Source organism: Hyperolius riggenbachi, chromosome 6, assembly GCF_040937935.1.
Source record: "Hyperolius riggenbachi isolate aHypRig1 chromosome 6, aHypRig1.pri, whole genome shotgun sequence".
Taxonomy (NCBI): Eukaryota; Metazoa; Chordata; class Amphibia; order Anura; family Hyperoliidae; genus Hyperolius; species Hyperolius riggenbachi.
Window position 1 is genome coordinate 56,878,805 of NC_090651.1, and position 26,162 is coordinate 56,904,966.

At 43.5% G+C, this 26,162-nt stretch overlaps 1 protein-coding gene and 1 long non-coding RNA gene across 4 annotated transcripts in view; one reads left to right on the forward strand and one right to left on the reverse strand.

Moving 5' to 3' along the window:
- ITGB3BP (integrin subunit beta 3 binding protein) overlaps positions 1-2,395 on the forward strand; it is a 58,002-nt gene extending 55,607 nt beyond the window's left edge. For all 3 annotated transcript variants that reach the window (XM_068239329.1, XM_068239331.1, XM_068239328.1), the window contains exon 7: positions 1,391-2,395. In XM_068239329.1, the coding sequence (XP_068095430.1) occupies positions 1,391-1,434 (44 nt within the window). In that variant the 3' untranslated portion in view covers positions 1,435-2,395. The remainder of the gene's footprint in view (positions 1-1,390) is intronic.
- LOC137520856 (uncharacterized) overlaps positions 1-22,449 on the reverse strand; it is a 62,239-nt gene extending 39,790 nt beyond the window's left edge. The window contains exons 1-2 of the long non-coding RNA XR_011021953.1: positions 22,384-22,449; positions 12,022-12,098 (exon numbers count right to left, since the gene is read on the reverse strand). This is a non-coding gene — a long non-coding RNA (uncharacterized lncRNA). The remainder of the gene's footprint in view (positions 1-12,021; positions 12,099-22,383) is intronic.
- Between the last annotated feature and the right edge of the window lie 3,713 nt (positions 22,450-26,162).

The window sequence follows — 26,162 nt, forward strand, 5'->3', positions numbered from 1 at the left end:
TGCTAGCTGCGCCAGCACACTGATCGCCTGTGCCCGATCGCTGCTATCCGTTGCGGCGCGCGGGCCCCCCCTCCCCAGACCCTGTGCGCTGCCTGGCCAATCAGTGCCAGGCAGCGCCGAGGGGTGGATTGGGACTCCCAATGACGTCACGATGTTGCTGACGTCGGTGACGTCATCCCGCCCCAGCGCCATGGCGACGGGGGAAGCCCTCCAGGAAATCCCGTTCTTTGAACGGGATTTCCTGATCGGAGATCGCCGAAGGCGATCGAAGCGGGCGGGGGAATGCCGCTGAGCAGCGGCTATCATGTAGCGAGCCCTGGGCTCGCTACATGATTAAAAAAAAAACTGCCGCGCTGCCTCTTGGCGGAATTTTTCATACCGCCAGGAGGGTAAGAAGGCATTTTCACACATGCTGCTTTGGCTGCAGAGTCACTATCACTTGCAGTCCTAGGTTGGAATCTTAGCAATTATACTACCTGCATAAAAACCCTGTACAAAAATAAATATATAAATAAAGAGGGGAAAAAGCGCTAGAGTAGGCTAGGGACCTTAGATTGTGTGCCTCAGTACTTTAAAATGTACCTGAACATTTTTTTTTCTTTTTTAAATAAAGTGTTTTTCAATGTTGATTAACTACATACCTTTACTTTCAGGGAATCTGAAGTGAAAATTGACTTATGAGATAAGAATTGTATATGTAGTACAGCTAAGAAATAGAACATTAGCAGCACAGATATGAGTCTCATAATGTTTTCAGCAGGACTTTCGCAGCCATACATGGTTATGGGGAAAACAATGGCATGAACCAGTCTAATACGCTCACACTATTCAGCCAATTAGATTGCTTCAAGCTGTAGACATCGCTGCGATTGGAGAACTGTTTCCTATGGACTTAAAGCGGACCCAAACCAAACATTTTTTTTAATTCAAAATATTTAGTAGCACCACTCTGACACATACAAAGATAAATAAACACTCCTTCCAGCCTATGAGCATTTCAGTGCATGCTTTTCACCCTTCACTTTTCATAACTAGGGTTATACAGGTGGCAGCCATTAGCAATTCCTCCTTTGCTGGACACCTCCTACTCCACCAGTCTGCCGGATTCTGTCCCGGCAATTTGAAAGGAAAGGAGTGGTTCCTCCAATAAATGTAAAATATTTTATATTTGTCATCATGCAGCTGAAAAAAGGCTGCTGTTTATCATTATAATTTAGAAAATAGATTTTATTTCTGAAATCTTATTTGGGTCCACTTTAACACACTGTTTTACCTCAACCATACTAGCTCCTGCTATCCACCCTTACCTTATTTCTAGGTAATCTTTTCAACAATGCTAATAATGAGGATTTCTTATGGTTGTGATGTAATGGCCACTGTTCTCTTTCAGTATGTGAAGCCAGAAGACGGAAGAGACAGCTGATATCCAGCTAGCGATGATCTGGCTGCACAACTTTCTCATCCAGAGAGACACTTATGTTGTGCAAGAATGGTTATAATGCTATGCTGGGCCTGAGGAGCAGTAATGTGAAGATCAGGTGGTCTGTCTCTGATCAGTCTCCACTGGCTGCATGCTTCTTCCATGTGTGACTCTACTCTGCTGATCTCTTGTGTTTTAGCCAGACAGACAACTGCCAGAAGAGAGTAATGATGGCAGGCCCTATGCTTTTCTCACTAAAGCATGATTGCAGGGAATATATTTTCCTTAGCACAGCTGACTTCCTGTCCAGCAGTTCTTATAGTTTCAGCCAGGCAACATGGAAAATATAAGTAAAATGTTGTGAACTTTTTTTATGCTAAATTTTCATATAGAAAGCCACAACTGTTTTTAAAGGAGAGCTCCGCCAAGATATTTTGTCATAAACCAAGGGATTCGGAAGGGGAGGGGGAGGGGGGGGGTAAAGCATACAAGGCACTTTGGCGCACAGGGCTTTTTGACCCTGCTGCCGCACACATTTGGTGGGGATGTTAAATACTATTCCCCCTCCGAGTCGTCGCAATTTGGAGGGAGAAGTCATTTGGGGTCCGGCAATTGCCACATCCCCGAATTATCCATGCATGGGGCGCGGACTATAGCATTACTGCCATAGCCACGCCAAGCTTCCACACTACGTGGCAGGCGCCAAAATACCACTTTTACTGAAAGATTACTAAAACTTTGTTGAATTCCTAAAAAAAAAAAAAAAAAAAAAACAACCAGATGAAAACCAATAAACACTTGAATCTGTTGTTATTCCTATTCAGATAAGATTAGGGCTGTTGGGGTTTCATTCCCTATCCTTTGCCACTAAATACTAATCAAACTACCAGTAATCTTATCTTTTCTTCTTTTATAAGATTTTGTAACCTCTGAATATTGTTAAGCAATGTAACAATAAAGTTTATATAAAATGTTCTTCTTGTCCTTTGTTTTAGTGAGTTCTTATACTTTTTCTTTCTTATCCTCCACACCAGCTAGATAATACAGTACAGGACTATTGGAGATGAGAGCAACCTGAGTGGTGGCCACACACATGAAGATATCAGGATTGACAGTGAATGATCAAATAATGGATTTGATCACTTATATACAGACAGTCCCCGGTTAACGAACGAGATAGGGACTGTAGGTTTGCTCTTACCATGAATCTCCATAAGGTGAAACACTGTGCCATCTCTGTCTCCTGTACCTCCTCTGTGCTGCTCTATATCTCCAGTGTCCTCCTCTGTGCCACCCCTGCCCTCTTCCCCTCCCCCCACTGTCTCACCCAAAGTCACAGGTTTGCTTTAAGGCCTCTTTCACACCAAGACGTTGTTTTTTAGGGGACTTTAAGGTCCAATAACGTGCCCCTAACGCAGCGCATGGTGGTGTTGAAGTTGGACATCAGATTGAGCTGTGTTATGCAGTTATTGGTGCACCATTTAGTTCTATACTGGGAAGTCCGGATCTTTTCAATTATTCGGATGATTCAAATCGGATCATTGAAAAGATCCGGATCTTTGAACCGAATCTTTGAATCATTTTACTAGGGAAGCAGGAAGCAGGGGTGCAGCAGAGTGAGAGGTGCAGGAGAATGAAGGCACATTGAGGGTGCTAATGGGGAATTGAGAGATGCAGCAGGAAGATTGTGCTTGTGCACAGAAGCTGCAGTTCCTGTTTCTTCCAGACATCCACTGTGAACCGAATCGTTCATTGTGATGATCCGGATGATTCGGCTCACAAAAAAGATCCGGATCAAAGATCCAAATCGTTCATGATCTGGACAACACTACAGTGCAGTGAATATTAATTAGCCATGTGGCTAGGAACAATAGCGACTCTCCCCTTACTGAGCATGTGCAAACAGTCTAACGCAGCTAAAACCACCTATAACGCACAGCATGCTGCACTTTCATAGAACGTCCAGCGTTACACTGTAACGCAACGTGGGCACTGTGAACAGCCCATTGATTTTTCATTACTGTGAGTTGGGCTGCGTTACAGGCTGCTCTAATGTGCGCCTGTAACGTCCCACTGTGAAAGCAGCCTAAAATGAATAAAATATGTATGCAAAACTCTGTATATTGTATATTAAAGTGCAGTGCAGGAAAATTTAATTCTCCAAAACTACAAGGTCTTTTTGAAAAAAAAAAAAATTTGACTTGTTCCCACATAATCAAATTTCGAGTTTTCGGGCCATTTGTACTGAGGGGTGGTTTGTAAGTCAGGGACTCCCTGTATACAGCTGTGCTGTAAACGCAAACCTTATCTAACGGGAAAATACCAGGCTAGTGCTAACTAGAGTGGCTCTATCCTGTACTTCTTACCATTCCCAGCAGTGTGTTTCTGTAAGTAGAATATACTATTATTATTAATTTTTACACTCACGCACTCTTTATATGATATGATACAAAGTGCAAAAAGCTGATTCCTAAAACAGCCGCAGCTTGACATTGGTCTGAGCGGGGAGGAGGGACCAATTGCCTAATGATTACTGCCATTCAGAGCACAAATAGAGGTGATTATTACCAGCACAACACTAATGAAGAGTTGATGCAGCAGCTGAAGGGGAGGCATAAAGCTTCATACACACAGGGCTGTTTCTGCTGAGAAGCTAGCATGAGTACAGCGTTGTTTCAGTGCAAGAAAATCTCATAACACACATGAAACCATGCAATTGTCTTGCTTTGGCATAAATAGAAAAAAATTGGGTACTTATCCGTTAGCCGGGCGCATCCTCTAGGTGGCGACAAAACTCCACCAGAGTTACATCTTTCCCTACTATCCATGTCGGCCTGGAGGGGGAATAGTAATTAGCGCCACCTGCCGGATGCGCCCGGCTAACGGATAAGTACCAAAAATTGCAAACTACTGTATTGTGATTTGCAGTATAAAAAAAGATGTTCATTTACTTAGATTGTTCCGTAAATGCCTGGACAACCACGTCTTGACTATTATTGGCCAGTTCAATCTCTTTGAATCTGGCAGGGATCTAATAATCTATTGCCCTCTCAGTTTAGGTTCCCTTAAGATAGGAGATAATTTTCATCTTCTGTTTAAAATACCTTTCCATTACTCTGCAACATTTTAACTATTTTCCTGCTTGCTGGTAGCTTAACCTCCCTAGCGTTAAAGAGAGCCCGAGGTGGGCTCAGAAAAAGTAGGCTACCTGATCCGAAAGGCTGAGCGGATCAGCGGATACTCTGATTATGTTGTGTGTGTCCCCTGGTCTCGGGCGCACGCAGTACATCATATCGGGCGGCAAATTCAAATTTTTTGTATTGGCTGAAGCCAGTTGTGTGTGTGTGAAAGCTTTCAAAACTTTAAAGGACACCCGAAGTGAAAATAAACGAATGAAATAAACAATTGTATCTATCTTCCTTCTCCTAAAAATGACTTTTTACGATATTCCACAGTTTTATGTTTAAATCTACTTTTTAAGTTTTAACTGTTTTATAGTTTTTGCTCAATGACACATTCATTGAAGTATGCTGGAGCTAAAATCTATGAACTATTGACCTTTTATCTCTTTCGTGCTCTTAGAAGCCATTTTCTGCTAGTAAAATGTGTTTTATAGTTGGAATTTCTTATTGAGGGTCACACTGTAGTCACTTCCTGTCTGAGTCAGGACTGAGTCAGCCACTTACATACCTGATATTTAACTCTTTCAGTGGTTGAAAGGCATTTTATGGATAAGATTTGAAATATCACCTAGTAGAAAACGAGGGAATTGGATGGGGCCCATAGTGCAGGGAATTGTCTGCTGTTCCCGCAGACACAAGTGTGAACCCTCCCTAATTCAGATCAGGTGGGTAAAGTGATAGAGAATCAGTCACCACTGTCTGATGAATCACTTGCCATATCGAGTCATTATTGCCCTGTGTTTGGCTGGCTTAAGGCCTCATCCAAGGAGAAATCAGCACTCTCATTGTAATTTGTTCATTATAAAGGTTTTGGTGTATGTGTAAAGCTCACATCCCAGTCTGATAAAGGCAAGTTTCTGTCCACTTTCCCTTCCCGACACTTCTGCCCTATTAGTTTATGTAGGAATGTCAGGTGCTCTTTAAAATGTGTCATCTTAATTACCTAACACCAGCCCTTATATTGTGCTTCTGCCTACACAAATGCATTTAAACAGACTGGCCAGATGATAGCAGTGTTAGTTTTTGTTTTGTGTTTCAAAAACAGCTCAGTCAACTTCACCTGCTGTGCCCTTCCTGCTCTGAGCCCCATATGCATGAGCCTCTGAGCCTGGGGGTGTGAAAGGGGCCGGCCGGACCCCCCACTGCTGGATTGTGATGCGGCTGGCTGCCAGTTCCTGTACACAAGTTTCCCAAACTTGACCAGCACCTGAGCTCCTTCTCACAGGCCACAGATGTCCCCCCTCCCCTCCGATCTGTACATGGGTCACATCTGATGGGCTGATGTATAAATTAACATCATTATTATTATGTATTTATATCAGGCTGACATTCTTATGCAGCGTTTTATAGAGTTATTATTATTATTATTATTTAGTATTTATATAGCGCCGACATATTACGCAGCGCTGTACAGTGTGTGTGTATATATATATATATATATATATATATATATATATCTTGTCACTAACTGTCCCTCAAAGGAGCTCACAATCTAATCCCTACCATTGCCATATGTCTATATTATGTAGTGTAAGTACTGTAGTCTAGGGCCAATTTTAGGGGGAGCCAATTAACTTATCTGTATGTTTTTGGAATGTGGGAGGAAACCGGAGTGCCCGGAGGAAACCCACGCAGACACGGAGAGAACATACAAACTCTTTGCAGATAGTGCCCTGGCTGGGATTCGAACCAGGGACCCAGCGCTGCAAGGCGAGAGAGCTAACCACTAGGCCACCGTGCTGCCCATTTCAAACATTTCATATCACCGGTGACTGCCAAATATCATCAGATTTCATCTGATTAATATAAGTCGTTTATTTAGATATTATCATGCACAATCAATATTATATAATCAATATTATATCAGGTGTCAATCTTTGCTGCTACTAGCCTTTTTACAATAAATTAAAGGCTTAAGGCCTTGTTCCCATTGCGTTCCGTCCGCGTTGGCCAATTTTGAAAGCATTTTTGTTTCTGATTCCCGGCGATTACCTGCACAAAGCGATTTTGTGAGCTTTTGCGTTTTTCTTATACCTTCCATTGAGGCAAAATCGCTTCAAAAATGGCTCAGGCACTGCTTTTCTGACCTGAATGCAGACGGAACGCTCCAATCTGAACTACACCATTAGAGAAGCATGGTGTCGCCGCTTTCATGGCATTTTTGAAAGAAAGCCCGCGCTTAAAATTGGCCAAAAACTCCTCTAGTGTGAACGAGCACTTAACCACCCTGGCGTTGCGTTTATTTGCAGCGCACGGCCGCAGGTGGGTTTTTCAAAAAAAAAAATTTCTTTTATATCATGTAGCTAGCCTAGCGCTAGCTACATGATTCCTCCCTCCCTGCCAAATCCCTCCCACCCCTCTGATCGCCGCCGGCGATCATACCTAACTGGAAATCCTGCTCTAAACGGGATTTTCTGTATGGGCTTCCCTTGTCGCCATGGCGACGATCGTAATGACGTCATCGACGTCAGGCGGAGTCCCGATCCACCCCATAGCGCAGCATGGCAGTGATTGGCCAGGCTGCGCAAGGGGTCTGCGGGGGCCTTCTTTCACGGCGGGTAGTGGCGGATCGGCGGCGATCGATTAAAACACGCAGATAGCCACCAGGGCCTGAGCAATCCACCGCGGCGGTCATGGACGAGCTGAGCTCATCTATACCGCTAAGGTAGTTAAGATGGCCATATATCTAGTGATTTTTTTTCTGTACGATCGACCATTAGATTCTATCACTTTAACGAATCGTAAGAGACACAAGTGTGTTCCAGTTTGCCCATTAATGAAAAGTGGCAGATATCATGTTGAATCGACCAGCTTGATCGAGCAGGATGGAAGAAATCGGTCAATTGCACAGGAATCGGCTACTGTTCACATATCATTCGATCGACTCTGAATCGGTTTTTGCGTTCAGAGCATGGAAGCACAATATCGGTCAGATCGATTAGTGAAGGTGAATCGCATAGGATGTCACCTGTAGTGTGTGGGCCACTAGTCGACTGACTTTAAGATCAACCAGACTGAAGTTGATTTCTCAATAAAGTCGATCGCTTTGTCGATTGAATCAGAATCGCTAGATGTACGGCTACCTTTACACTATTGAGAAATCGTTCATTTATAAAATGGCCTGCATTATGATACGTCTCCATCATAGTGCAGGTTGTTTCTAAACACGCCTTCAATTTTGATTGGCCAATCACTGACTAATTTTACCACCTGCATATGTAATATGAGGGTTTACCTACACAAATAGGCCTCAATTCACTAAGCTTTATCAAACACTTTATCGAACGTTTGATAATTTGCCTCATGGGTAAAATCTAATTTTGAATTCACTAGGGTGTTATAGATTTATTGAACGTTTTATCGGTAAAACATTCGATAAATACAATTTAACACTTAAGTGAATTTAAAATTAGATTTTACCCATGAGATAAATTATCAAACGTTTGATAAAGCTAGTGAATTGAGGCCTATCTGTTCATAGTTTTCAAAATCTGTTTACCCTCATACTACATTGAGGTGGTAAAATTGGAAAATTAAAATTGGAGGCATGTAAGGCCTGGTACATACTTTCAATTTTGATTGGCCAATCACTAACCAATTTTACCACCTCTATGTAGTATGAGGGTTTCCGTACACAATCTGCTCATAGTAATCAATACTCATACTACAGGGAGCTGGTAAAATTGGCCAGTGATTGGCCAATCATTGAAAGTGTGTCTTGGGCTTTAAGCCTGATACACACTTTCAATTATAATTGGCCAATCGATGACCAATTTAATCACCTCCATGTAGTAAGAAGGTTTAACTACACAATCTGTTCATAGTATTCAATAGTTGTAGACCTTCATACTACATAGAGGTGATAAATTGGTCAGTGATTAGCCAATCATAATTGAGGCCTAGAACCCACTACAAATCGCTGTCGCTAATCGCAATCGCTAGCGATTTGTATGAGTGTTTTGTAAGTGATTTCATGAGCGTTTTCTGGCGATTTTGGGTAGCGATTTTAAAAGGTGTAAGCATTTTGCCAGTGATTGTGTAGCGATTAGCGTTTTTAACTCTGATTGGTCTTTTCAATTAATTTTAATTTGTTTACAGCGTGTGCAGTAATTTCAAAATGCTAGCAAAATCGCTCTGTGCAGGTTTTGATGAGCAATTACGCCAGCGTTTATATACTTTACATTGCAGAAACGCTAACCGCTAAAGCTGAACGCAAAAAATGCTGCATGTCCTGTGTTTTGCGACTTGGTAATTGCAATCGCTCCAGTGGAATTTGGCCCATCCATTAACATTAGCTGAGCGTTTAGGGAAATCGCTAGCGATTTAAATTACTCCCTAAACGCTCAGAAAATCGCGTACACACACATATCACTGTGATTGGCCACTGAATGTAGTATGAGTGCTTACCTGCACAATCTGTCCATAATACTCAAATACTCATACTACATGTAAAGCCTGGTACACACTTTCAATTATAATTGGCCAATCACTGACCAATTACCACCTCCATGTAGCATGAGGGTCAACAGATATTGAATACTATGAGCAGATGTGTAGGCAAACCCTCATACTACAGTTGGTAAAATTGGTCAGTCATAGTTGAAAGTAAGTACCAGGCTTGAGGGTGCATTCACACATCCAATTTTGATTGACCAATTTTACTACCTCCATGTAGTATGAGAGCTTACCTACACAATCTGTTCATAGTATTTCGTATATAGTGACCCTTATACTACATGAAGGTGGTAAAATTGGCTGATCAAATTGGATGTGTGTTAGCACCCTAAAGCCTGGTATACACATCAAATTTTGATTGGCCAAGCACTGTACAATTTTTAACAGCTCTATGTACTGTAGCGTGAGAGTTCCTACACAATTTGTTCATAGTATCGAAATCTGTTGACCCTTATTCTACATGGAGATGATAAGATTGGCCAATCGAAATTGAAAGTGTGTACCAAGCTGTAAAGTTCACCCTTAAAGGCTACCCGAAGTGACATGTGACATGATGAGATAGACATGTGTATGTACAGTGCTTAGCACACTAATAACTAGGCTAGGTTCCTTTTTTCTTTCTCTGCCTGAAAGAGTTCAATATCAGGTATGTAAGTGGCTGACTCAGTCCTGACTTAGACAGGAAGTGACTACAGTGTGACCCTCACTGATAAGACATTCCAACTATAAAACACTTTCCTAGCAGAAAATGGCTTCTGAGAGTAGGAAAGAGATAAAAAGGGACAATTGTTCATAGATTTTAGCTCTGGCATAATTCAATGAATTTGTCATTGAGCCAAAAACAATAAAACAGTTAAAACTTTAAAAGTAGATTTAAACATAAAATATAACTGTGGAATATCCTAAAAAGTCATTTTTAGGTGAAGGAAGATAGATACAATCGTTTATTTCATTAGTTTATTTCCACTTCAGTTGTCCTTTAATTTCATGAACCTGCAATGAGCTGCATGCCAGAGGCCACCGGTTGAATTTGCCTCCCGTGCAGAGCGGGCCTCTGCCAACACACTTTCTGCTTGCCTGTTCACATTGCTGGAGCGGGCCATTGTGTGATTTAGCAGTTGTTAGGATGGAGTTATAACCAGGCCCATTGACAAGTCGCAGCCATTCATCATGACCCCAGAGCACCTTAACCTTGCCTGGGAAAAGCAAGAGAGATACAGCCTGAGCAGCCCCGGCCTCTTGTCAGCCGCAGCCTTGTCGCTGAAAACTTATGGAAAAAAAAGAATCTGGAATGATCTGGAAGTTTTGTTGATTCCAGCACTTTAACAGAAAATTCAATATTTATTTCTGCTCGCTCTGTGTTCAGGAACTGGCCCAGAATTTACGGCCCGCTCCGGCGATGAGAGATGAGACACAGCCAGCTTTCCAACTTGCTGCTTAACACTTTGCAAACATCGCGCAGGACTTCCGCGCTGCCAGCCGAGAGGTTAGTCATTGGCAGAGTACACTTTCTACTTCAAAAGTATGAATTTGCATTATAAAGAGTTTTAACCTGTTTTATTTAAAGCAAACCTGAAGTGAAAATAAACTTATGATATAATGATGTGTATGTGTAGTAGAGCTAAGAAATAGAACATTAGTAGCAAATATATGGGTCTCATATTGTTTCTAGTACAGGAAGAGTTGAAAAACATCAGCTGTCATCTATGCAAAAGAGCTTCTCTGGGCTATACGACCCACTGGATCGAATACAGTGCTGTTTTCTGAAGCAATTAAACAGCCAAGAAACAGTGAGAGACAGGTTGAGATAAGATTATACTGCAGGAAACTTCAAACGTTCATTATTTCTGTTTTGTTTTATAGCTTAAAGAAAACCAGTAATGGCAAAAAGTTCCCATGGGGGGTACTCACCTTGGTAGGGGGAAGCCTCCGGATCCTATCGAGGCTTCCCCCGTCCTCCTGTGTCCCACAGCGATATTGCTCTGGCCCTCCGAACAGCGGAGATGTAAATATTTACCTTCCCGGCTCCAGCACAGGCGCAGTATCGGCTCTCTGCTCGGAGATAGGTGGAAATAGCTGATCGCTGTTGGCCCACTCTACTGCGCAGGCACAAGTCTCCTGCACCTGCGTAGTAGAGCGGACCAGACGGAGATTGTCTATCCCCCCCCCCCCCCCTACCGAGGTGAGTACCCCCCAGGGGAACTTTTGTGTGTTACAGGTTCTCTTTAAAGGGAAGGTCCAAGCAAAAAAAAAAAATGAGTTTTACTTACCTGGGGCTTCTACCAGCCCCATGTAGCCATCCTGTGCCCTCGTAGTCACTCACTGCTGCTCCAGTCCCCCGCTGGCAGCTTTCTGACCTCGGAGGTCAGTGCCGAATTGCGTACATTTTTACGCATTCCAGCTAGTGCAGGAACAAAAATGTACGTGTTGCACCACTAACGCGTAAAAATGTATGTGTTAATGTTCCTGCACTAGCGGGAATGTGTAAAAATGTACGCAATTCGGCCCTGACCTCCGAGGTCAGAAAGCTGCCAGCGGGGGACTGGAGGAGCAGTGAGTGACTACGAGGGCACAGGATGGCTGCATGGGGCTGGTAGAAGCCCCAGGTAAGTGAAACTCATTTTTTTTTTTTGCTTGGACCTTTCCTTTAAAAGACAGAGGCCCTTATGCAATTTACTTTATCTCCAAAGTTTACTCCTAGGAGATCTTTCATCTTTTGTTTTAACTAAATGTAGCCATACATACATACGATGATGGGCAGATTCGACCAAGAGACAAATCTCTCTCTGATCGAATGTGATTAGAGAGAGATCTGTTGGCTGCCCACACACCACAGGCTGATTCCCGATCAATTTCATGCTGAAACCGATCCGGAATCAGCCTTGTGCGTTGCGTCTGCCGCTTTCTCCTAATGAAAGATGTGTTCCCCCCCCCCCCAGTGCCCAGTGTTAAAATATACATTACCTGTCCGCGGTCTCCACTTGTCCCCCATTGGCTTCTGGGATTCCTCCTCTGCATTCACGCACGCCCCACATGGTTTCCTAGTAAGGGTGAGTTTGGTTTTAAAAATTGCAGTTGTTACAGTATGATGCAATGTTATAAAAAAAACAAAAACTAAATGAAAATAAAAAATATGAGACTCTTTCTTTGCTACGAATGTTCTATTTAGTCCCGCATGTGCGGCCTGTCCAGACATCGGGAGTGTCATCGTGCCTGTCGCGGTAAGGGTCCTGCGCATGCGCAGTTCTCGAAAGACTGAACCGCGCCGAAGTCACCAGATTTGAAGAGCCGCCAGCAGGATCACAGAGGAGACCCAGAGGACACCGAGGGATCTTGTGGGCTACGGAGGAGTGGAGGAAGCCCCAGGTAAATCCAGATTTGCTTTTTTATTAACCCTGTTCAGGGTCCCTTTAAGTGAGAGGTTTATGGAGGCTGCCGTATTTATTTATTTTTAAACAATACTAGCTGCCTGGCAGCCCTGCTGATCTGTTTGGCTGGAGTAGTGTCTGAATCACACCAAAAACAAGCATGCAGCTATTCTCATCAGATCTGACAATGATGTCAAACATCTCTTCTGCTACATGCTTGTTCAGGGTCCATGGCAAGAAGTATTCGAGGCAGAGGATCAGCAGGACAGTCAGGAAACTGGTATTGCTTAAAAGGAAATAAATATGGCAGCCTCCGTATTCTTCTCACTTCAGTTGTCCTTTAAGTCTATGGGAGCATAAGCAGATTGTATAGCAAATGCGGTACTATGTGATTTTTCTTGTGATTTCCTCCCTCCCTTGTTGGAGAATATCATATGTTGAACTTTGATGATCGCACAACAATTCACAGTGCAAGCAAAATCATGTTTGGTAAATTACAATGAGATCACAGCGTGTTTGCGAACATGATCACAATTTACAGTGCAAAAGAGCCACCAAGTTATGTTATTAGTTGTTAATGTACAGTGGGATGCGAAAGTTTGGGCAACCTTGTTAATCGTCATGATTTTCCTGTATAAATCGTTGGTTGTTTTGATAAAAAATGTCAGTTAAATATATCATATAGGAGACACACACAGTGATATTTAAAAAGTGAAATGAAGTTTATTGTATTTACAGAAAGTGTGCAATAATTGTTTAAACAAAACTGGGCAGGTGCATAAATTTGGGCACCACAAAAAAGAACTGAAATCAATATTTAGTAGATCCTCCTTCTGCAGAAATTACAGCCTCTAAACACTTCTTGTAGGTTCCAATGAGAGTCTGGATTCTGTTTGAAGGTATTTTGGGCCATTCCTCTTTACAAAACATCTCCTTGTTCATTCAGGTTTGATGGCTTCCAAGCATGGACAGCTCTCTAACTCACACCACAGATTTTCAATTATATTCAGGTCTGGGGATAGAAATAGACATTCCAGAAGGTTGTACTTGTTCCTCTGCATGAATGCCTTAGTGGATTTTGAGCACTGTTTAGGGTTGTTGTCTTGTTGAAAGATCCAGTTCTGGCGCAGCCATAGCTTTGTCACAGATTCCTGGACATTGGTCTCCAGAATCTGGTGATACTGAGTGGAATCCATGCGTCCCTCAACTTTGACAAGATTCCTAGTCCCTGCACTGGCCTTACAGTCCCACAGCATGATGGAACCACCACCATGTTTTACTGTAGGTAGCAGGTGTGTTGGCATGCTGTGTTCTTTTTCCTCCATGCATAACTCCCTTTGTTACAGCGATGAGCAAATCCGATCCGGATGCTACTCGGATAGTAGCTATCCGGATTTCTCTCAGTAATGCACTGCGGCCTGGGCGGGGGATTTAATCCTTACCTATCATGACGTCTTCTTCGTCCGTCCCTCGGCGCCTCCCACGATGCGCTCCACTCCGGCGTCACGTGACTAAAAAACACTTCCTCCTTCCGGGTTGAAGGAGGAAGTGTGTAGTCACGTGACACCGGAGTGGAACGCATCGTGGGAGGCGCCGAAGGACGGACGAAAAAGACGTCATGATGGGTAAGGATTAAACCCCCCGCCCAGGCCGCAATGCATTACTGGGAGAAATCCGGATAGCTACTATCCGAGTAGCATCCGGATCGGATTTGCTCATCACTGCTTTGTTATGCCCAAATAACTCAATTTTAGTTTCATCAGTCCACAGCGCCTTATTCCAAAATGAAGCTGGCTTGTCTAAATGTGCTTTAACATACCTCTGTTTGTGCTGTGGGCAGAGAAAAGGCTTCCTCTGCATCGCTCTTGCATACAGCATCTCCTTGTGTAAAGTGTGCCGCCCGGATAGTTGAACGATGCACAATGACTCCATCTGCAGCAAGATGATGTTGTAGGTCTTTGATGCTGGTCTGTGGGTTGACTCTGACTGCTATCACTATTCGTTACTTCTGTTTATCCAAGATTTTTTCTTGGTCTGCCACTTTGAGCCTTAGCTTGAACTGAGCATGTGGTCTTCCATTTCCTCAATATGTTCCTAATTATGGAAACAGACAGCTGAAATCTCGGAGACAGCTTTCTGTATCCTTCCGCTAAACCATGATGTTGAACAATAGTTGTCTTCAGGTCATTTGAGAGTTGTTTTGAGACCCCCATGTTGCTACTCTTCAGAGAAAATTAAAAGAGGAGGGAAACTTACATTTGACTCCCTTAAATACTCTCTCATAATTGGGTTCACCTGTGTATGTAGGTCAGGGGTCACTGAGCTTACCAAGCCAATTTAAGTTCCAATAATTAGTTCTAAAGGTTTTGGAATCAATAAAATGCCCAAATTTATGCACCTGCCTAATTTTATTTAAACAATTATTGCACACTTTCTGTAAATGCAATAGACTTCATTTCACTTCTCAAATATCACTGTGTGTGTCTCCTATATGATATATTTAACTGACATTTTTTATCGTAACTACCAACTATTTATACAGGAAAATCATGACAATTAACAAGGTTACCCAAACTTTTGCATCCCACTGTACACCCCTTCCTTGCAATTTGTTTTAAACGCTCACTAAGGCCTTGTTACCATTGCGAGGCCGTTCGCGTTGGCGGTTTTTTGACACTTTTTTTTTTTTCAATTTCTGTGCGTTGGACGTTTTTGTTAAGCGCTTTTCTAAGCGCTTTTGCAGAGCGATTGCATTTTTTCAGTTCCTGACGTCACTCAGGACGTGAACTTTTTGATCCGGAAAAGAATAAATACAATATATTTATGCTTAAAAATGCTCACACAATTGCTGCGCAAAGCGATTTTGTGAGCGTTTTGTGTTTTCCTATACCTTCCATTGAGGCGGAATCGCCTCAAAAATGGCCCATACACCGCTTTTCTTCATGGATCGGAAACAAACCGCTCAGATGTGAACTTTCTCATAGAGAATCATTGCACAAGCCCTTTCAGGGCAATTTTGAAAATCGCCAGTGCTTAAAAATTTTTTTAAAAACCGCCCCTAGTGTGAACGAGCCCTCAAGGTGGCCATACACTGATCAATTTTCTTATTCGATTCTTTGCAGATTTGATTCATCTGCTGGGGATCAATTGCCCAAAGAGTCAGATCCATCAATTTCAAAAGAGCCAGGTGTGGCTCTTTTGATGGCTACATCTGGCTCACAGACAGTAGAGATTAACTCACTAAGCTACACTGCTCAAGCAGCACAGCTTAGTGTGGCAGCGCAAGTAAAATTTTCAAAGTAGTACTGCTGCTTACTCACGCTCCCACAAACAAAAAATGGCTGCTCCAATTGTCCCACTCTGGACCCTGTCAGGTCCAGTGACTTTGTAGGACGAGATCCCCACACTTTGATAGGCCCAATAGGCACTTCACAGGCAGCTTAATGGGCCAAAGTGCGGGGATCTCGTCCTACAAAGTAATAAATCCCCAAGTCAGCTGGCTAATTGTACAAACTGTTCGTTGGTATTTCTCCTGTCTGGCTCTCTGGGAAATTGCTGATGTTGCTGAAACCCAATAGAGGCTCAAGGTGTGTCTGACACTTCCAATACCCGGCGGATCAACTGTATACACATCACCATGGCAACAGGGACGTGAGCCCTACTGTCCCAGTTTGAAACAGATTGTATGGCTCTCACGGAATTACATTTTAAAATATGTGGTGTTTATGGCTCTCTCAGCCAAAAAGGTTCCTGACCCCTACTTTAGAGGATTTTTAAAAACGTTGCAGCTAATACACAGCCTATCGTGAGTGAATAGTGTGAATAGTAGCAACATTTATTTGGTACCCTATTTCAATGTATTTTCACGCAAACTACTGGATATTGCCGAGTTTAGACTATAGCAAGATACGAGAAATGACACACAATCATTTTAATATAAATATTATTCATTAGCTATAGTAATAGCATTGGTTCAAAGAGTTACTCCACTTTTATTCAAGCTTCTTTATAACCACCCCTGTTAAAATGCCAGTTTTTTGTTATGTAATAAATGAGACCACAATCATTTCAAAACTTTTTACCACCGCTTGAGGACCACAGGCTTACACCCCCCTGGTGACCAGGTGTTTTTTTTTTTACAATTCAGTGCTCTGCAGCATTAAAGTGGACCCAAACCAAACATTTTTTTAATTCACAATATTTAGTTGCACAAGTCTGACACATACAAAGATAAATAACCCTTCTCTTTTTATAACTAGGGTTATACAGGTGGCAGCTATTACTTCTGAGCTTAGAAGGTTTTAGATCATGGGTGTGTTTGTCATCAGCTACCCTCCCTCACAGGGGAGTCGTCTATGTGAAATCTCACACAAGCGGAGATCACCTCCCCTGTGACATCATCAGTAGCAGCCTGTGTTTTGTTTTTGTTTTTTATCTCCTCCACCAGTCTGCCGGAATTCTCTCCCGGCAATATGAAAGGAAGGGAGGGGTTCCTCCAATAAATGTAAAATATTTTATATTTGTCATCATACAGCTGAAAAAAGGCTGCTATTTCTTATTATAATTTAGAAAATAGATTTTATATCTGAAATCTTGTATTTTTTATTTGGGTCTACTTTTAGGCTGGTTACACACTAAGACGTTACAGGCGCACGTTAGTGCATCCTGTAACGCTCCCCAAACGCACAGCAATGTAACACAAGTGGGCTGTTCACACTGCCCACGTTGCGTTACATGTAACGCTGCACTTTCTCCCGAAAGTGCAGCATGCTATGGCGTTACAGCGGCTTAAGCCGCGTTGGACTGTTTGCACATGCTCAGTCATGTTGGGGAGGAGCGGAGAGTGGCCAAGCACATGGCTAATTAATATTCACTGCACGTTGTGACCTGGTGCGGCCGCTCTGTTCGGTGATTGGCCGGCGGGACCACGTGATGCCGCATGCGTCCAAGAGTACGCATCACGGCATCACGGACGCCAGAGTGAGCTGCACAACGCGGCTCACTCTGACGTCCACATCGAAGAGCACCAGGCCTTGCGTTAGGTGCACGTTATGCAACCTTAACGTAGCACCTAACGCAACATCTTGGTGTGCAAGTAGCCTAACAGTTTATTACTTGGCCATTCAAATGAACACACTATGGCCTCAATTCACTAAGATCATGCTGGAGATAATAAGGCAAGAGATAACTTGCCACCACACAGTGAGAGAGTTATCTTATCTCTCCATTCTTCAAGTTACCTCCTCTGTAGTTATTTTCACACACAGTTAATTAACAACCTGTCTTTAACTTTAGAGTTCTGGAGTTATTTTAAGGATTGAAGAGTTAACTTAAAGACAGAAGAGTTAACTTTAGGTTTGCCTGAGGTAAAATGTGTTCCTGAATACTACATGTCTCATCACCATGGTTAAAGACAGGAGATAATCTTAGTGAATTGAGGCCAATGTCTGTTGGTGGCATCTGCTTGCTGCTGCACTGTCATTTTTTTACATTGCCATCTTCCTTTTATTTTATTTACACCATATCCTCCCCTCCCCCAGCGGTTAAGCACTTGAGTCCAACAGGAGAAAAGCGCTATACAATTGTTAGGATTATTATTATTATAGTATACAATACCTAGTAGGAGTGCAACTTGGCCAGAGGTCAAAGAGGAAATGGCTAAGGTAAAGCATATGCTTGTTGGGAAAAAAACATTTTTTTGAGGGAGAATTAAAGATATCAAAGGTTGGAGAGTGAAGGATGCGTTGTGGAAAGGTATTCAAGAGAGGGGCAAAGCACGTGTGAAATCTTGGATACAGGAATACAAGGAGGTGATTCTAGAGGAGGTCATGCCATTTTTAAATGGAATGTAACCAGTTGTAATGCCTTTATATAACTGAATGTTGTCTTGTCAAAACTGAAAGCATTGGACCCAGAGCCAGGGGAGGACTGGGACCTTTTGGCCTGGGGGGAAACACAAACTAGAGGCCCGTTATCATGGCAGCCCCAGCCCAAATGACGTCACACACGCACCCCACGTCGTATATGCCAGTAGTCACGTGGAGCGCCAATGCGGAAATACAGCAAGGACATTCGAGGAACAGTGTGACTGGTAAAGTACAGGCACCGGATGGCACATAATACATTTTGAGGGACTGGCCGGGGTTTCCGTCATGTCTATCATTCGTGGTTATCGCACGCCGTGATTATCGCACCTGACAACCACATAGGCCCAAGATTTCCCAACATCTCAGATCGATACATTCAACCAATTTCAACCCAAAATTTGTATCCAATTAGATAATATCAAAACAGTTGGTTGATTGGCTGTCAAGTCAACAGATGTATGGCCACTTTAATTCTCCAAGGCTCATACCCCCCTCCCCCCTTCTCCACACACAAACACCCATGTCCTCCTCTTCACCTCCATCTCTACTAATCCCTCAAATATGCCCCCTACTACCAGATCACCATCTCCCTCAGTCAGGTAACACATCTTTACTGACCTCCCTCCTGGCACCATGATCCCTGCCTCACTAATACTAATTTCCAAAGTTTTCGGTACCCCTCCTTTAATCACTTTCACTCCCCCCCCCCCCCCCCTTCCAACATGCCTTGCTTACCTGCTTTTTATTGGTGGTCAGTGGCAGTGCATCACGACCCACTTCACTATTGTATGAAACACTGTAGGCCACATCCATACTCAGTACTGACAGGTGGAAAAGCCATTATGATTCGATCATAGTGAAAGAATTTGTCAGTAACAATTGATGCATGTATGACCAGCTTTAGATTATGGTTTCTAATAACAAGATTAGAGAGAGGAGAGAGAAGGCAAAGCAGGTGGTTTTGGCTCAGCACTGTTACCCAAACCAGGAGCCCCATAGCAGCAATAATAAGCTGCGTGGGGCCCGTAAGGGTAATTCAGGGTGCAGGTGATCGCCGTACCCCAAATTACACCTCCGTCCGAGTTGCAACGACTCAGAGGGGCGAATAGTATTTAACACTGCCAGGGAGTTTAGTGGCAGCAGGAAGAGCCGTCATTCGGCGCTCCCAGCTCCCAACTTACCCGCAGCGTACAAATACTAAGGGCTCAGATGCACTATAAGCGCTTTTATGAGCACTTTTTAGCCTTTAGAACTTTCTGAGAGCTTTTTAAAAAGGGCTTCCATTGACTTACATTAAAAACATGGTAAAATCGTGATTGCGGTAAAATTGCTCAGAAAAGCGCTTATAGTGTGTCTGAGCCATTATGCAGAGAAGGGGAGAAACCGTGAGGACAGAAATGCTGAAATTGACGGAAGAAGATAGTTAAGTGACGACAATATGCTCTGAACAGCACTGCGGAAGATGGCGGCGCTATATAATTACTAAATAATAATAATTTGCCTCACCAGGATTGCACTTTTATTTAGCTTTCCTGTATAACAAGAAGACACAAACATCTAACACTAGGGGAAGAGGGAAACAAAGGTGAATGAAGGAGCGCTGGTGCACGCCAAGAGGGCTTCTGAGCGTTTTTCAAATCGACAGTGATTTGAAAAGCGCTTGGCTAATGTTACCCTATGACGGCGTTCTCACAGCAGCGTTATGATCTTTTCAAAATCACAAGCACACTGCATGTAGCATTTTTTTGAGCGATTCATTCAAAAAACGCTCTGAAAATTGCTTCACAAAATCGCACTCGCAAATTGCTAGCGATTGCTATTGTGATTTTGGCGTGCACTAGCCCAGAGAAGGAGGAGATAGAGCAGAGAGCTTATCTGTATTGCAGTCTCACATCACACAGAGGCTACTTGCCTGTAATAGTCCCTGTCAGTCTCACACAAGTCAGAAAGCAGCCCTCCTGGAGTCTAGGGAGTCAGAGCCCACTAATGCAGTTGTGTCCGCTTCTGTCCACTTTTCAGCATCTGTAACATTGATGTGTAACTGAAAAGTGGACACAACTGCGTCAGTGGGTTCAGGCTCTTATGGTCCTTTTTCACCAACTATCAGTTGCTGTCAGTTATAACTGAAAGGTCAACTGATGTGCAAGGTAGTGTCCATGTTTCCCTATGGCTCAAGTGGGCGATATTACAATTTAACCGTGTGCTGACAAACAGGACGCAGGAGAGGAGAAAGAGATTAATGAGTAGACCCTGCAGGAGGTACCGTAAGTATGACGTGTGTTTGCTTATTTTGACTTTTAATTGTCAGTTCAGGTTAGCTTTAATGTAACATACAGGCAAAAAGGAATAAGAATTGCTGATAATGTTGTATAATATGATAAAAGAGGATGAATAAGGTGATGGGAAAGTCTAGCGAGAGCCCTTCTGGCGTACAAATGCTTTTGGATGTGGTTTCTTTGTGATTACTTTTAATTAGTTCCACTCGCAAACGTTAAACTCATGACCATTCTGCGGCCAGCATGAGCCGGCATGTCACATTATCGTCACATGGCGAGCCATGAAATTTATTTACTTTACCCGAACAAGCTCTTCTTAAAACAACCTATTAGCAGAAGATGGCCGCATGAATGGGCAGCATTATGTGCTGGCCATGTATATCATTATCTTGTACAAGCAGAGAAAACAGGCTCATTGTCTGCCCATGACCAGGATTCACTGTAAACAAAATATTTTCAAACAGAATCTAAGCAAAACTTCCTTTCAGCTCCCAGAAGATAAAATCTATGGCCAGGCTCGATGATCAGAGGCGTTTCATGGATTTCTCATGGAAATTGAATAGCAGGTAGAGCAATTCCCAGAACTATTATACAATTCAACTACTGTTGTCCCATTATTTTAGGATAAACTGAAAAAAATGACTACTTCCACAGTTTAACACAAAAACTAAGGTGGTTATGAGTAAAATTCTTAAAAACAATCTAAAAAAGGAGAGGCAATGTTGGTCTTACCTCTCCTGGAGAACTAGGTCAGTCTAACTGGAAACCGTTTTATGGAAGCACAAAAACAAGACAACACGTTTTGCGGGGGCTTGCTCATTGTGCTTCAATAAAACTGTTTCCAGTTAGACTGGCCTAGTTCTTCAGGAGAGGTAAGACCAACATTTAGACTGTTTTTAAGAATTGTATTCATTTCAGGCATGTCCACCCTTGTTTTTGAGTTAACTGTCCAATGTAGAAAAACTTGCCTCCTGGTGAATTGGACACCCCACTAGTCCAATGAGTTTATCAGGATACCAGTTAGTAATTACTGGTACTTTAAAAATTTAGGAGGATCTGAGAAGATGTGGTTTAATGTGTACCTGAGACGGGTAAATTCTGCAAATCGGGGTGTACTGCGCATGCACATCCCATCGTACTCCTGTTGCCTTGAGAGTTCTGCCCCGCCCACTGGCGCCGACTTGAGGAAATACCGGGCCACCTAGCGGAGGATCCAGGCGGCGTGGGAACATGGTGAGGGACCGATCCGCCTGAAGGGGGCTGGAGATAGCCCCAGGTATGTATAAAACTTTATTTTTTTTTTACTCGCCTCAGGTGTCCTTTAAGTTAGCGTAGTTTGAGGGAGGGTTCACACTTACATCTGCAAATTTTCAATTGTAATTGAAAAATCCACAGACAGCTGGCAGCAGCAGACTGTCATCTATATTATTATTTTTTATTTAATGGATTTATATAGCGCCAACATATTACACAGCCCTGTACAATACATAGGATTACAGACAATAATAACAGGGTGACCGACAGCACAATACAGGTAATAGACAGTAGATACAACAATACAGGTATATGAATTGCACATAGTGTGCAATGTTATGCTGCAGGTTTCCTGCATGCGGGAACCCTGTGTGATACCCTCACTTGTGACACCTGACTAAGGCGTAAGGCATAAGAAAGCTTACCTGCTCTGTACATTTTCTGCAGCTCAGCGATGGACATGCAAATAAATCTAATGTTAAAAAATAAAGTCCGCTTCGCTTCCACTTGTGATCTTTAGTGGATCTTTTCTATACGTTGCAGTAAATGCAAATTACTGACCTGTAGCACTTTTCTGGATAGAAGATGCATGTTCTATAGAAACCTGTGGTTGAAATCCATCTGCTCCGGACGCAGACTGGACAAGAAAGAGATGTTGAACTGTCTGATCCAAACTGGCTGTTTTCATCCGGTGCAAGTCGGTTTGTGTTATGGTCAAGTTTGAGCTAGTGAAGTGTTTTTGGATAGGGCTAGCCCCACGTCTAGTGACATACTTCCTGCTGCTGGGCAGGAAGTACGTCGCTAGGATTCCCATTGGTCGCATTGCACCACCGTGCTCTTATTGTGCACACTTACTGCGTTGCCCATTGACTTGCATTACTGCACATGGATCATGTGGCAACGCGCTGCAGCCGTTGCTTGGGCATCGTGGTGATTTGAATACTCCCGGCGTGCCGCGTCTAATCACGTTGGAAGTCTCCATAGTCTTGCATGGTCCTTGAGACGGGGATGCGGCGGGGAAGAGTAACGCGGTCAGAGGCATAGCTAGGGTTTTCAGTGCCCGTGGACCAAGACAGTTTGTGCACCCGCGCTGGATAAACTGGGCGTGGCCATGCATCAGAATGTGGTCATGGGTGGAGTCAAATGTACAAATGCTGTTTAGATAGCCAAATGTGCCCCCTTCCCCCCTATAGGTATCCAAATTTCCCCCATTTAGATAGCCAGTTGTGCTCCCCTTTAAATGGTCAAACGTGCCCCCCTTAAGATGAGCCCCCTTCCCCCTTTTAGATAGCCAGATGTGCCTCCCTTAACCCCTATAGGTAGCCAAATGTGCCCCCTTCCCCTGTTCAGATAGCCAGTTGTGCCCCCTTTAGATAGCCAGATGAGCCCCCCTTCCCCCATTTAGGTAGCCAGATGTGCCCCCCTTTAGATAGCCAGATGTGCCCCATTTTTTCTTCTGCTGTTAATGCATCTGCACTCCTCTGCAGATGGAGGGAGGGAGGGAAAGCAGCAGGGGCACTTTGGGCAGCCAGCGACCCACCTCTCGCGCAGTGCGGGTGCAGCGGCTGTGCTGAGCACCCTCATATCACTGTGCCCGGGGAAATGTCCCCCGCCTTGCCCCCCCCCCCCCCCCCATAGCTATGCCTCTGAACACGGTGCAATGCAGTGTGCAAGGGGCCTAAAAGTTATTATGCGTGACTTTTTTTGCCATCATCTTTTGTATTAACAGATCTCCTCTCTGCCCTGTGGAGCTTCCGAGTGAGACTTGTTACTTCATCTGTTTTATTCCATTTGGAAGATTTACACGAGCCCGCACCCTCCACACACCACAGAAAATATCCATTTCTATTTTCAGAAATTAATTATTGATTGCCGTACACAAGTTTTATCTCCACAGATTTCCACGTCTCATTCTGGACTCACCGTTTGCCTTCTGGGACCCGGCAGGACATCACGCTCCATTCGTTTCATTCATTTTTTCCTTAAGAGAACCTGTTCTCTACACAGAATGGGGGCAGCCACACGAATCGGCCAATTTTGTATTTTTTTTTACAGTGTGTCGGCTAACAAGTAACAAACCAGTTGAGGCACAAATCAGCATTGTGCCGTATCACATGGTGTCTACGTACAGATTACCGTGCCAACTTTGAACCTAATTTCCATGACTTTAATTATTTTTTGGCATTGATGTGTCCATAAAAAATAAAAACTATGACAGTCATACACAGTTTTAGATTTAAAGGGAACCTTAACTGAGAGGGATATGGATGTTTCCTTTTAGGCTGCTTTCAGAGTGGGACGTTACAGGCGCACGTTAGAGCAGCCTGTAACGCAGCCCAGCTCACAGTAATGAAAAATCAATGGGCTGTTCACAGTGCCCACGTTGCGTTACAGTGTAACGCTACACGTTGAATGAAAGTGCAGCGTGCTGTGCGTTATAGCAGTTTTAGCCGCGTTAGACTGTTTGCACATGCTCAGTAATGTGTTTTTTTTTAATTTACTCGTGCAGGAGAGGCGGAGGGGAGAGTCCGCTATTGTGGCCAGCCACATGGCTAATTGATATTCACCGCAGTGTAGTGATGGGAAGGCTCTTTTCAATGAATCGATTCATTGAAAAGGGCCGGACTTCACATCACTACTGCAGTGTTTACTTCCTGGAGCGGCCGCTTATTGGCTGGCGGGACCACGTGATGCGGAGTGTTCCGATCACGTGGTCTCCACAATGATTTTAACGGCGCACCGAGAGCCGCATAACGCGGCTTTATATAGCGTCCACCTTTGCCACCAGCAAGCGTTGCGTTAGGGGACGTTATGTGACCTTAACGTCCCCTGCAACGCAACGTCTAAGTCTGAAAGAGCGCCCTAAAACAATACCAGTCGCTTGGCAGTCCTGCTGATCTCTTTGGCTGCAGTAGTGGCTCAATCACACACCTGAAACAAGCATGCAGCTAATCCAGTCTTCAGTCAGAGCACTTGACCTGCATGCTTGTTGAGGGGCTGTGGCTAAAAGTATTAGAAACACAGGATCAGCAGTAGAGTCAGGCAACTGGCATTATTTTAAAAGGGAAAATCCTTATCCTTCTCAGTTTAGGTATGGAGGTTTCCATATTTGTCTACTTTTAAAGGAAACCTAAACTAATTAAAAAAAAATGCCAGTCTAACTTACCTGGGGCTTCTACCAGCCCCCTGCAGCTGCCCTGGGCCCGCGCCGGGACAAAACGATCCTCCGGTCCCCCGCAGCGACTCAGTTTCGTTCCTGGTAAATAGGCCCTGGCCGGGTGTGTCCTCGATCACGTCCCTGGGAGTGTCCTGAGCATGCGCGGTCCAAGAAAACCGCACATGGCCGTGCATTTCGAAACGCAATGCGCCCGATCACATTGCCATCTGCGTTGTTTAATGTGATTGAGGCCTAAGCTGAGATCCAGAGTGACTTCAATTCATCTCTACTACTCCAGCTTCTACTACTGAATGAGTGTTCTCATTTAGCCTATAATACCCTATTAATTCTTGTATTTTATTGATGCCCGTGGCTCTGGGAGTTCTGCTGAAGTGTGAGCAGAGCACAATGACCAGCTTACACACACTCCAGCCAAGTGGTGCTGTTGTCCAACTCTGTGGACTGGACACTACAATGGACCTTGTATGAATGTGCACTAAAAACATTTTTGCTGGGATTAGTTACACTTTAAGGGTGTGACTCCAGGGAAGGCATTGGTGCGATCTCTCAGTATGGGCAGAAAGATATTCACTGCGGAGCTTCACAGATACGCTATTCACGTGCTAAATAAGTTCTCTAATGCGGCTGTTCTGACTGTTTCATGCTTTGCTCTACAAATTGCAGCAACAAGCATCAATCAGGAAAATATTAGTGTTCTCAGATATTCACAAAGTTTTTCTCTTTTGCTTATTTTTCACCTCAACTCTACGGAGAGATAAATCAGGAGATAAGAGAGATGGCTTCAATTCTTGTAGGGTTAACAAACAAATTACCTCATGTGAGGTAATTTACCTCATGAGGTAATGACATTTAGCAATTGTGGTAGGTTTTATGCTGGGAATACACGTTACGTTTTTCACGTTCGATTCTCCGCGCGATCTATTAGCCAATCGATTCTCTGCGCGATTCTCTTATCTTCCGCTTGTTTTTCTTATCTTTTTTCCATTCATTTCTATGAGAAATCGAGCGGAACAGAATCGAGCGGAGAATTGGACCTGTCGGAAATTTATCATCGAAGGCATCTATCGGAACGATTCTCCGTAAAAAAACGTAAGGTGTATTCCCAGCATTAGTCATGTTTTTACCTCATGAGGTAAATTATGAGGTAATTTACAGAAAATAG